General features: G+C 38.9%; 1 protein-coding gene across 1 annotated transcript in view; it reads right to left on the bottom strand.

Annotated features, from left to right (window-relative positions):
- Nucleotides 1-13,432, bottom strand: part of LOC118749105 — a 34,785-nt gene extending 21,353 nt beyond the window's left edge. The window contains exons 1-2 of the mRNA XM_036483878.1: nucleotides 13,358-13,432; nucleotides 3,348-3,525 (exon numbers count right to left, since the gene is read on the bottom strand). Coding sequence (XP_036339771.1) covers nucleotides 3,348-3,525; nucleotides 13,358-13,432 — 253 coding nt within the window. The remainder of the gene's footprint in view (nucleotides 1-3,347; nucleotides 3,526-13,357) is intronic.
- Nucleotides 13,433-14,256: the final 824 nt, after the last annotated feature.

Genomic DNA, 14,256 nt, shown 5'->3' with positions numbered 1-14,256 from the left:
CTGCGTCACTTGTCGACTCATCTAAAATGGCATCGTTTACTAGAACTGGACTCGCTGGCGACAATTGTGGCGAAACAGGGATTAGTTCGTCAGTCGTAAGCAAGATTGGCTGACTGTCTTGCACCCGCTTGCCAAAAACTTCTTTCAGCCGATTAAAGTGTGGGCATATTTTTGCCACTTTTGCTGAAATTGATAAAAAAAAATTATTTTAAAATTATTATACGTACAGTATCGGTCATATCTATAGCACGCCATTTCAAAGTGATATTGTGTGCAACTTATGTTTATTTATTTATTTTTGCGAATTTTCAATTAAAATACAGTTCTTTCTCTAACAAACCCCATATAAAAAATAAGTTTAACAATTTGTAGAAAACTTCAAAAAAGTGCAACAAATTTTCACCTAAATTTCAAACTTTTTTTCTCAGAAGTGTTTGAATTTTTCTGAATACACAGTTTTATAGCCCAACCAATTTGATTCTGATAATGTGCAAGTTTCAAGTTGCTAAAAGTTACCGTTGATTTTTTAGAATTTTTTTCGCCAAAGGTGTTGCGGATTTCTTCCATCTATACTAATTATATAAAGAGAAGTCCCTTTTTTTTGTAACAGGTAATCTCGCGAACGGCTGGTCCGATTTTCATTAAATTTTGTATACAAATAGCTTTCGGTAACCACCATGTTTTAGGCTAAAAAAATTTTACTTTTTTTCGGGTAGGTGGACCAGGGACCGGTCTATTCGAAAAAATCTTATTATAGTCCGATGTGCTTAAAATTTAGTACGTAAGTAGCTTTTTAGCATATATTAGCATATATGACCCATTTTTTCCGGGAAGTGGTCCAGGGACCGATCTATTCGAAAAAATCGAATTTACGGTCCGATTTGCTTAAAATTCGGTGCGCAGGTAGCTTTTTAGCATGTATTAGCATATGTGATCAATTTTTTCCGAGAAGTGGACCAGAAACCGATCTATTCCAAAAAATCGCATTTATGGTCCGATTTGCTTAAAATTCGGTACGTAAGTAGTTTTTTAGCATATATTAGGATATATGATCAATTTTTTCCGAGAAGTGGACCAGGGACTGATCTATTCGAAAAAAATCCTATTTACGGTCCGATTTGCTTAAAATTCGGTACATAGGTAGCTTTTTGCCTGGATAAGCTTATAGATTCCTGTTTTCTAATTTTCATGCAATTTCGAATATAAATAGCTTTAAGTAACGATCATATCAAGGGGCGAATTCGTCACTAGGGAAGATTTTTTTGCGCCAATCTGAAACAACGGATACTGTCAAATATAATTATAATATATAATATATCTCAACTAATATATATTTAGAAAGCCGTTTGTTAGTTTTCGCAAGGCTCGAGAGCGGCTGTACCGATTTTTTTGAAACTGCCACCTGCCGCACGTGTCCCAAGGATGGTTTTAGGCTGAAAAAAATCTATATGTAAAGGGGGCGTGGCACCTCCCATACAAACCGAATTTCTCATGCTACATATCTCTGAAAGTGTGCATGGTAGAGTTTTGGAAATTGGTATGAGATATACGAAATCAATCGCATACCCTTGGAGAAAGATTTAAGCTATTGTAAAAAGCGGTGTGACATCTCCCATACAAACCGAATTTTTCATACTGCTTATCTCTGGAAATTTTTTGGTAGAGTTCTAGAGTTTTGTATGGAGATGTACGAAATAAATCGCATACTCTTGGAGAAAAATTGGAACTATTGGAAAAGGGGGCGTGGCATCTTCCATACAAACCGAATTTTTCATACTGCCTATCTTTGGAAGTGTTCATGGTAGAGTTCCGGAACTTGGTATGGAGATATACGAAATCAATCGCATACTCATGAAGAAAGAGGGCAGCTGTTGGAAAGGGGGCGTGGAACCTCCCATATAAATCGAATTTTTATACTGCATATCTCTGAAAGTATTCATGGTACAGTACTGGAACTTCGTATGGAGATATGTATATAGTTGAAATCAAGCCCATACTCATGGAGAAAATTTGGGTTATTTGAAAAGGGGTGTGAGGCCTACAAACGTACCGACCTTTAGCTATCTTTGAATGAATTTTGTAGGTGTGTTTGTGAGTGAAATCCTCCTAAATGGTTGTACGGATTTTAACGAAACTTTTTGTGTACTTGAGTGGGTCTCTGGATGGTTTAGTTTCACAATTTAATCCGACAGTTGGCGCTGTAGTTGAGTTATTACTAAAAATGTTATTTACGATCCGATTTGGCTAATGTTTTAAATATGTATGCAATACTATTGCAAAAACGTGCTGCCAAACGTGCTGAAGTCGAGCTATTACTAAAAATAGCCAAGTGAGAAAAGGGGCCGTGAAGGTCAGATTAAATCGACCTGTTGCACCATTGAGTATATCGACGGTCCTGCGTTGCAATTGGCCCAATGGATGTGATTTTCCAATACTATTATGCGTTCAAACTTTTAAGGTATTTCGTCTGAAATAAGTATATGTATACTGCATTTCTGTAGAACAATGATTCGCACCCATTTTGAAATTGCCACCTACTATACTGTAAAGCTTCTAGGACATTCACTATAGAACCGGGTCATTGTTGCCGCCAGGGAGTGAAGAGGAAAAAATGTATTTCGCTTTGCGAATAACCGTGCTATGAAATGCCGCACAACTGGAGAATGGATATAACACTTTCCTTAGGTTATTTAAAGCGGAAAATGACCACCAAACCTTAATCTTAGCAGACAAATGTGCCAATGAAAATCGTAAACGTGAATTGTTGGTGAAAATGTTGGACCAAAAAGTTTCAATAAAATATATAAAAATGTTGGGCGGGACGAAGTTCGCCGGGTCTGCTAGTATACAAATAAATTGAGTTTATTCATTATATGGAAGCCAATACGACAAAAAAAATTCTAAAAAATTAACGGTAATTCGTAGCCACTTGACATTTGCACATTATCAGACTAAAATTGCAGTGGCTAAAAAACTGTAATCGAAAAAATTCTAACACTTCCGAGAAAAAAAGTTTGAAACTTAGGTGAAAATTTGTTGCACTTTTTTGAAGTTTTCTACAAATTATTAAACTTTGGTTTATATGGGGTTTATTAGAGAAAGGACTGTATTAATTGAAAATTCTTAAAAATAAATAAATAAACATAATTGGCACACAATATCACTTTGAAATGACGTGCTATAGATATGACCGATACTGTACATATGTATAGTATATGTATATAATACACGTTGCGGACTTTGCGGCTATGTATGTATATTATTTGAGACCGCTGGGCTGGGAGAGAAGGAGTGTCAAAGCATTGGACACAAGCGAAGGAAGAATTCAAACTCCAACTTTTACCTACCTTCGATGCTGATGCCGTCTGCATCCGATAGTAACCCTTCACCACTTGAAGAGAGCATGTCATTGGCCTCACGAAATTTTGACTTCAAATGTCGCACTTTCCATTTTACAAGCTCCCATGACGCATTCAATTGTGTTTTCTCAAGGAACTTTTTGTAAAAGAATTGAGCAGTTGGAACCTGAAAATATTGGAAGAAAAATAAGCGAATTTACGAGTATAGTATACTTATAAAACAAACCTCATAATAAGAGCACTTCGCGTTCAGTCCACTTTTTGTTAGGCTGCTGCCTCTTTTTTTTTGGCGGTGGAGTCTCCAAATCGCTAATTTTTCAGCAAATAAAAAAGCTTTAATAATGAGTGACTGCAAGAACAGATATGGCTGCGAATATATTTTTAGATATATTTATCAAACATGTAATTATTTTGCATTAACTTACAATCACTAATGAAAATCTCAAAACTTACCTATTGCTGCAAATATTTAATTAAAAATGGCAACATACAGCTGGCGCACGGTCGCATTTTTTTTGCTAGGCTTCGTTGCATGGAAATATACATGGGTTTAGGCGTGGCATATTTTGCAGCAATTGCAAATATTTTAAGCATGTGTTTTGTTGTTGTGTCATTGCACGGATTGGAAAACTTTGCAATTCGTACAATCCGTGCACCTTGCAAGGGTTTTGCAAGACTCAGAGAACACCCTTAATAAATAGCAAAATTTGGGTAGCGTATACGTTTCATTTGTTCAGATTTCATATCGATATATTTATGATTTAAAAATTCAAATAGCGAAAGAATATACTTATTATTTGTTTAGGTCCGCGACCTAAATATATTGCACCACCCTAATACGAGTTTTGTCATTTGATGTAAGAGCACACAAACACATATATAAGTTACGGCTAACTCTCCAGCCGCTAACAATAAGCCCCACTGTACGGTAACTTAGTTGAGGGGAAACTTAACGAAAGTTACTGTGCGGTGGGCTACATACCTTTTCGTTCGTTAGCACTTTTTCATTTCTTAGAAGACAGCAAGGAGATCACGTCAGCTATCACACCACGTTAGGTAAGCCAATTCTTGTGTGCCACACTATTCAAACTCATCAATAATCACAAATAAAACGACCTTTAATTTCATTGCACTAAAACCACTGTGTTTATTCTTATTTTCGTTACATTAACTTTACGCTGGTGCGCTCCATCTTTGTGCGACGCCACCTGCGTAAATATTGGTATTCGAGCCTAAAAAGTAACCACATTATACAGTCCACATAGTATCACATCAGAGTTTTTCAACTGCCACAACCAACGTGCCACAAGAGCTACATCAAGCGTTTTTTCTTCGGTTTGCTACACAAGCAGCGATTTTTTTGGTTCATCGCTTAACCGGCTGTTCAACAAATCAACGTTTTGTTTTGCATCACATTGACAACAATGATCACGTTGGCATCACAGCACCACTAATTTCAGCGACACATTTGTTAACAAACCAGCATATCGCACTGCACGGCATATAACAACACATTAAGGTACGTGGTTGAATTTCATTGCACTTGTGTGTGTACGAATCTTCAAAAAAAAAAAAAGCCGCGTGATTATTTTGTAAAAATAAAAAGGGGAGAAAACTCAGTGCTTAATATTTTTCCGAAAACAAAAAAATAGAACATTTTCACGTTTATTGGTGCATCGGCTATCATTAACGAACTGCGCGAACGTCCATTTTGGTTCTTGACACGGTGTTGTTTGTGTAAAATACCAGTTGCATCTACCGAAGTACAAGATTGCTAAAATTTATTCTTTTCTTGCAAAGCACAGAATTTAGTTTTTTCTCATTTTTACTGGCTTTCACTTTTTATTTAATTTTATTAACCGTGTAACTTCAAGTATTTTTGGGAAACTCCTTTAGTTTCTTTTCACATTGCACTTGTCTATTATAAGTGGCGCGCTTGTACATATTGCTGATCGATCCACTGGGTTGTTTCCCCCATTTATTTGTTTGTTGCACAAAATCACAGCCGCGCTTGAACAAACACATTTTTTTCATCAGAAATTTTAAATAAATTGCATATTGTGAATTTTAATTATTTACACACTTTTATCACATTTTTGATAAGTTGGGTGGCGAGTGACTTGCACATTTCTTTTGCATATACGCATATATACGTAATTACGTACTCGACAGATTCACTTGGCTGGAAAATAAATAAGTCATTACTTAAATATACAAATTATCCTTTGTTGTTCTTATAAGAACTAGGCTTATTTCGGGCTAAGCGGTTAGTGGCAATATTTTCCTACAAATCGGCGCTTTCTATTACTACAGACAAATTTCTTTTCTTGCGTCCAATTGAGTGGTCTTTGGTTGTCAAAAATGGATACCTTTATTCGTCAGGCAGATTCAGTAGCAGAATTTGAATCTGACTACAACTCTATGCAACCATCAGAGCACACAAAGCGCCTTACCCCAGTTGAGAGTCATCTCCGGCAAAAAACTCAGGGGGAGGCCAAGGAAATAGTGCAGAGATCCCCATTAACCAACGATGGCTTTGGTGCGGCCTGGAAAAATCTATGTGACAGGTACGAAAATAAACGTATTCTGGTCAATGCTCAATTAAAGGTATTATTTAATTTAAACGCAGATGAGAGTGAATGCGGTAGCACCATCAAGAAACTGCAACGCGACATAAATAATTGCATCTCGTCGCTTCAGTGTCATCAGATTGATGTTTCAAATTGGGATGCAATATTCACATATTTGTGGCACTATGGGAGCAAACCATAGAAAATAAAACTTTGATTTCCGAATGGGTAGATATGGATAAATTCCTATCCAATCGGTTTCAAACACTGGAAACCGTCACAGGTCTTAGGGGAGATATAGCTTCGAAACCTAAACCACCAAGCTCTCGGACTTCTGCAGAGACGCCTGCAAAAAAGCTTGGCGCCTTTCAAGCCAGTGTAGCAAAGGCAACATGTAAAATTTGCAACAGCAATGCGCACAAACTATCAAAGTGCGACAGACTTTTGCGTCTAAAGACGACGGAGCGACTAGATTACGTGAAGAGCATTCGCAGTTGCTTGAATTGTCTATCTGCTGGGCACACAGTCTCAAGATGTACCAGCTCATTTAACTGCAGCACTTGTCATTCAAGACATCACAAGTTGCTCCATATGCCAATTCAGACAAAAGCAACAACTGATCCATCGGGTAACGTAGAATCTACTCGAAACCAGGCTCAATCAAGACGCGAATCTGAAAAAGGAAACATCAAATCGGTTACAAATGTAAATTCTTGTTACGCAAATACAAGTAAAGGAGTTCTATTGGGAACAGCACGGGTTAACATACACTACAATGGTGCAGATTTTACGGCTAGAGCGCTTATAGATTCTGGTTCTGAGTGCTCGTTCATTACTGAGAGACTCAAACGGTGAATCAACCTGCCATCAAAACGCATGCATGCCCAAGTTTCGGGCATCAATAACTCACTATCTGCGCAGGTAAACGAAGCGTGCACCATTCAATTGCGGTCGCCCACAGACCCGTTGATAAGCATAGATGCTTTTGTACTGGTGTTACCAAAACTAACAGGGGATCTGCCGACTTGCCAAGTAAGCGCAATGACTCGGCAAGCATTCCCTGACTTTATTCCTGGCGGATAAAAGGTTCTTCATTAATGAACCAGTTGATCTCGTCCTCGGAGGAGACATATATCCCCAGATTATTTAAGGCGGCATAAAAAAGAACGTATTAAAAACGCTTCTCGCCCAAGAAACCGTGTTCGGATGGATTTTAACTGGCTGTGCGGAAGCATCGAGTCCAGCCAAAAATATCGTGTCCTTTTACAATGAAGTTAATCTGGAAAAGCAGTTGACCGCTTTTTGGGAATTAGAAGACATCCCCAGAAAGAGAATTCTCAATGACGATGATACGTATTGCGAAGAGCTCTTCAAGGCAGCAACTACGAGAAACGTTGACGGAAAATACGTTGTCTCTCTACCCTTCAAAAAGGAGTTTCCAAAAGCTTTGTGCCTAGGGCCTTCGCTGAAGAGTGCGTGTTCGCAGTTCTACCGGAACGAGGCACGACTAGCGAAAAAACCTGTTCTTGAAACGGAATATAACCGCGTCTTAACGGAATACGAAACGTTAGGACATATATCGAAAGTAAACAACGTGTCGGTAAACGCAACAGATTGTATTTTTTACCGCATCACGCTGTCTTGAAGGAAGAAAGTACCACCACTAAGGTCCGAGTGGTGTTCAACTCCTCATGCCCTACCGCTAACTTCGTGAGATTAAACGATGTTCTACTCCCAGGTCCAATACTACAGGCCGATATAACCATACTCATCCTCCGCTGGAGATTGTACAAGTACGTCTTCAACAGTGACATTGAAAAAATTTATCGGCAAATTTGGGTAAAAGACAGCCAAACAAAATACCAACGAATCGCTTGCCGCAACAGCCCAAAGGAGCCTCTCAGTCTTTACGAACTGAAAACGGTAACCTTCGGAATTAACTGTGCTCCTTATCTCGCCATAAGGACATTACATCAACTCTTGGACGATGGGATGAGCTCTTATCCACTAGCATCTAACATTTTGAGGAAATGTATGTACGTCGACGACGTACTGGCAGGTGGACATAGCATCGACTCTGCGATAAGAGCTCGAGACGAAATCTCCCAAGCGCTAAACTCGGCGGGCTTTCCATTACGGAAATGGACCGCAAACTGCAGTGAAATCCTACAAGGAATACCAAAGCAAGATCTTCTGAAAGAAGACTTTCTAGAGTTTGAAGATACCAGCACGGTAAAAGCTCTAGGAATCAGGTGGAATGCTCACTCAGACTATTTCTACTTTACTGCGAAACCTATAGAGAATCGCGACGCCATAACAAAAAGGGCAATACTGTCAGCTATCGCCAAACTGTTTGATCCGCTTGGTTGGCTCGCGCCTGCTATAATCGTCGCCAAAATTATCATGCAGAGCATTTGGCTTGAAGGGACAGATTGGGACGAGACCGTGTCCCCACCAATTTTAGACCGCTGGCAAACCTTTACGAGGGATTATACAGAAATTAATAATATTCGCATACCCAGGTGGGTTCACTTTTCTCCAACAGACGACGTGGAAATTCACGGTTTCAGCGATGCATCGGAAAAAGCGTTTGCAGCAACGGTTTTCCTAAGGATAAAGACAAAGGAGAAAATATTTATCAATTTACTCATGGCAAAAACAAGAGTGGCCCCCGTAAAGACAATTTCTTTGCCCGGATTGGAGCTCTGCGGTGCAGTACTACTAGCAGAAACAGTTGAAACAGTCGTTGAAACCCTTAATCTTGTTCAGGTGAAAGTGAATCTTTGGACGGATTCAACGATAGTTTTAGCTTGGATTCGAAAACCTCCGTGTTCGTGGTCAACATTTTTTGCCCACAGGATAACAAAGCTAGTAGACAAGATAGGAAATAAAAATTGGCGCCACGTGGATTCGGCCTCAAACCCAGCGGATCTAGCCAGCAGAGGACTCTCGGCTAGTGATCTAGTCAACAACTCCTTGTGGTGGCAGGGTCCTTCTTGTTTACAAGAAGACTATTCGAGATGGCCAGCACAAGAATCGGACTATGACACAACCATTGAAGGGAAAATGGTGCATGTTCATGCAACAACAAAAGTAAACGACTTTCACGACATTCACGATCGATTTTCTGATTTGTCACGGGCTTTGAGACTTATATCTTATATTATGAGATTCTATCAAAGAATCAATCCCAAAACAAAATCTTCCTTTAAAGCGGAGTCTCGTTCAATTTCGTCCAACGAAAGTAAAACAACGACCCAACGCTTAATAACAATTTGTCAAAAACAATATTACAGCGAAGAGGTTAAAATCTGGAAAATCCATCGACGGAAAAAGTGAAATCCTGCCTCTTAACCCGTTCATCGACAAAGATGAGATTCTGAGGGCTGGTGGTCGCCTGAGCGCATCTTGCGATCTGTCCTACAATGAACGTCATCCTATCATTCTTCCGTATGGTTGTAGGTTGTCCCGTCTCTTTGTCCAGTTTATCCATAAAATTTCCGTGCACGTAGAAAACAAGCTGATGCTGCGACTCATCCGATCGTAGTACTGGATTCCCAGGGTAAAAAACTTGATACGGTCCGTCATACATAACTGCAAGGTCTGCACGATCCACAAGAAACGGTCGCAAACTCAACTTATGGGAATCCTTCCCAAAGAACGCACCACCTTTTCCCGTGCATTCACAAACACGGGAGTGGATTTCGCCGGCCCTTAATAATAATAATAATATCCCAACGGTTTTTACCCTCCATTCCCGCCCATCCGCACGAGGGGCGCAGTCCGCATGACGTACGGAACCAATATTTTAAATTTTAGTGCCGAGTCACGATAGGCAGGAGTTTGTTAAGTGTCGAGATCTAAAATTGTTCAGCTACAGAACTAAATTCATCAGCTGATTTTATGTATTTATGTCAATAATTCACTTATTGAGAGAGGAGAGTATCGCTTTCTTAATGCTGAAAAGCGGATCTGATATATCAAACGTGCTGGAGTGAGAGTTAAAATCCTGGCATGAGCAACGGAGTGGGTCGTGCAATTCAAAATTGGTTTTACAGGCTTTCAGAAATATGGGACAAAAGTGTCTTGATACGAGTGACGGAACATTAAAGCTTACATCAGCCAGAAGAGACGGACTTGAAATTGAGCCTGTCAGTAATTTAACCATAAAAATTATACCAAGCATTTCCCTGCGACTGGCAAGCGTAGGAAGGTTAATAAGTTTTAAGCGACTCGTATAAGGTGGAAGACTATATTGAGAATCCCATCGGAAATTTCTTAAAGCAAAAAGTAGGAATTGTTTTTGAATTGATTCTATCTTGTCTGAGTAAATTTGATACCTTGGATTCCAAACCACCGAGCCGTATTCCAGAATCGGCCTAACTAATGTTGTAAACAGGGTTTTAGTGATATAAGGGTCACTAAATTCTTTTACCATCGTTTCACAAATGCAAGTACACCTTTAGCCTTGTTGACTGTCACATTAATGTGAAGATTAAAATTAAGCTTAGGATCCATTGTGATACCAAGGTCCACAAAATTGTATACCTGTTCCAGGTTATGGTTACCTATTATATAAGAAACTGGCAGAACAGCTCTTCGCGAGAAGCACATTACTTTACATTTCTTAAGATTTAGAGGCATAAGATTTACTTTACACCAGTAAGCCATGCTGTTTAAGTCTGATTGTAGCAAAGACCTTTCTTCAATTGAAACGTACGATTTATAAAGTTTTACATCATCTGCATACATTAAAATTTTGGAGAATTTTATATCTGTAGAAATATCGTTTATAAAAAGCAAGAACAGAATCGGGCCTAGGTGGCTACCCTGAGGGACTCCTGAAGTAACATCAATGACGTCAGAGATAGTATTTTTAAACAATACCCTTTGTGATCTATCATAGAGGTATGAAGAGATCCAACGTAGAAAATTAGGTGGAAGACCAAGAAGATCAAGTTTATAGATGAGCAACGAGTGGCACACTTTGTCAAATGCTTTACTGAAATCAGTATATATAACATCAACAGTTTTGCTCTCACTAAATGCCTTTGAGATATAGGATGTTAATTCAAGTAAATTTGTAGAAGTTGATTTGCCCTTGCAAAATCCATGTTGACTGTATGAAATGCTTGAAGTGATAGAATGCGTCAACCGATTTGTTATAATTTCTTCAAATAATTTAGGAATTGCAGAAAGCTTAGCTATGCCCCGGTAGTTCTCCACTGAAGACCTGCTACCGCTTTTATGTAAGGGGGTTATGAACGATTCCTTCCATACAGTTGGAAAAACGCCCTCTTTAAGAGACAAATTAAATAAGGCTGTTAACGGCTCATAGAGATAATCAGCACAATTTCTAAGAAAACAAGTGGGGATCTGGTCAGGACCATAACTAAAAGACTGCTTTAAGGACTTCAGGTAAACTAAAACATCATCGGGAGATATTATAGGGTTATGTATTGAGTTAATTGGACTTAGTTTAAAAGGATAGTCAAAGTATGCTTGGGAGTTAGTGGAATAATTGGATTTAAAAAAACTGAGCGAACATGTTAGAAATTGTTTGATTATCACCAGAGACGGTATTTTGATACTTCATGGCGGAAGGAAACCCACGTACATTTCGCTTGGAGTTTACGAAATCATAAAATGATTTGGGGTTATATATTATACGTCGTTTGATTTTACACAAGTAATCTTTATAACACTTTTTGTTTAATTCAAAGAACTTGTGACGCAAAAGTGAGTATTTTACATAGTATGAGTGTAAGCCGGTTTTTTTGTGTAATCTAAAATAACGTGACTTTCTGTTTTTCAAGTTTCTCAGTTCTTTAGTGAACCATAACTGTGTTTGTCCTACAGGAACACACATGCGTTTAGGCACTTACGACATCAAGTCCTACCGGGGCAGAGGATGTCGCATGTCAAAAGGCTACGTTTGTCTTTTCGTCTGCTTCTCGACGAAAGCCATTCACCTTGAAGCTACCAGCGGCCTTAGCACCTCGTCCTTTCTAGCCGCTTTTGCAAGATTTGTTGCTAGACGAGGATGTCCAAAAAATGTTTACTCCGACAATGGTACTAACTTTGTCGGAGCTTCACGATCTTTACGAGCGGAATTTAAAGCATTTTTAGCTGAAGCACGCAATAGCACCCTCACTAAATACAGCCATCAAACCTTAGAGTGGCATTTCATACCCGCTGCGGCCCATCACATGGGCGGTTTGTGGGAAGCTGGGGTGAAAAGTTTCAAAACCCACTTTAAAAAGGTTGCGTCCGACCACAACTATACTTTTGAAGAGTTCAGCACACTCTTATGCCGTATTGAGTCTTGTCTCAACTCACGACCACTAAGCCCCTCTTCAAACGAACCGTCTGACCTGGAGCCGCTTACCCCACGTCATTTCCTAGTCGGCGGGCATCTTCTTGCCCCACCCGAAATCGATGTAAACGAAAGTCCTGCCTCAATCGTAAATCGATGGCAGAAACTGAAGGCCCTACACCAGACATTCTGTAGGAGATAGAAAATGGAATACCTCACCGAAATGCAGAAACGCATCAAGTGGAAACATCCACAAACCAACTTAAAGTTGGAGACCTTGTCGTCGTGAAAGAGGAAAACCTGCCACCAAACGAATGGAGATTGGGGAGAATAGTCAAGCTACACCCAGGTTCCGACAACCGAGTAAGAGTAGTTGACATCGAAACAGCTAAGGGAGAAATCATAAGGCCAATTGCAAAATTGGTCCTACTTTCGCCCTACAATAAGGACAGCACAACCTCGCAGTAAACTTCTTACCTACTCTTCATTCCACTTCACAAAAGAGCCCATCTATTCCACTTCTCTTCACCCTGCATCATCCTAAATCTCAAATCGCAAATAATGCAGCTACAGCAGCAAATTCACTGATTAGAACTGCAATGTTTAAGAAGAGAGGAAATATGTACGTCCGTAATATATGTATGTATATATAGGTAGTATATGTATAGGTGGAGTATTTTCATGTTTTCCTCGTAGTTATACTTGTGTATATAAACCAAAGTTCCCGAAATCTTAACAAAATCTTTAATCATTTCTGTAGCGATTTTTTTGGTTCATCGCTTAACTTCAAAGAGCGTTATGTGAACTCGTGAAGAGGTTTCTGTACGAAAAGTTAAGAGGATTCTGACGAAATTCTTCACATAGTAGCATTATTTTCATTGCTTTACCGAGTTTCTTTCAAAGTTTCGTAAAAGAAGCGAAGCGTGCACAGTTAACTCATTTTAGAAAATTCAGCACAGAAGCGGATGAGACCTTTCTTTACGAATTCCTTAAAATTTCTCGACAATTCAGAATACTCGAAAAAAAGAAACATTGCACGAAAATACAATAAAGAAACTACTTAGATTCGTATTCGCATGCTCGAGCTAAAATGAGCCAGCAGCAATTTTTACACAAGAATTACTAGCATCTTTTATCATGCCATTGTTGATATAACAGCGACATTGTGGCTGCGTTTCTTTATACATTCCGGTTAATCCCATTTCACAGCCGGAATAAACAGAATGCGTTTGAAATATACGCTAACATATCATCAGGAACGTTCTAAAGAATAAGTAAACAAACAAGTTTATTCCAAACGTTCAGAATGAATAAAGAAATGCAGCCTGTATATGACCATATGTATCTACCGGTAAAAATTACTTATACCCAAATTCATAAAAAATAAAGAACACTTCAACTTATTTTTCATGAACAAGGCCATTAGTAAACAACGAAATTTGAAAATTTTGGCTTTTTAATTACTCATATTTATACGGCTTGGGATCGATGTGTGCCCGCTGATGATGGTGTTGTGTACTCGATTCTTTATGAATTTTGATGTGGTTAGTTAGTGGATTTTGCCGGCGCGAACCTTTAGCGCAGATATCGCGTGTAAACGGATAATCCAAACCGTGAAGCGTTGATAGCTGCGAATATGTATGTATTTATTGAGTTGTTTCCACATAATTTAAACACATCGATCTTAAGGCACAACATTCGCATTCACCAAAGCTCCGCATTGATTATTGCGAATGCGAAAGCGAATGGGAATGTTGAAATTAATGCGGATGTGAATATCTAACAGCAAACATCCGCGGATGCGAATGCGAATGCGGATGTCAAGTATTTTTAATAATGGCGAGGCCAAACCAGATGTGTCAGGTTTTTCTAAAGCTTTTAAAAATAATTCTTCATTCTCATTACTTTGGCAGTTTCGAATTGGAGGAAACTGTAACTTCATCAACGTTTTTCGATTTAATTTCTGTAATAAATTTTTAATACTTTCTTCTGCGACTAGTTTGAAAAATTT

The sequence above is a fragment of the Rhagoletis pomonella genome, unplaced genomic scaffold, assembly GCF_013731165.1.
Source record: "Rhagoletis pomonella isolate Grant_MI unplaced genomic scaffold, Rhpom_1.0 Rhpom_scaffold_00014, whole genome shotgun sequence".
NCBI lineage: Eukaryota > Metazoa > Arthropoda > Insecta > Diptera > Tephritidae > Rhagoletis > Rhagoletis pomonella.
Note: the sequence above shows the minus strand (reverse complement) of the source record. Positions and strands in the feature narration are given on the sequence as shown.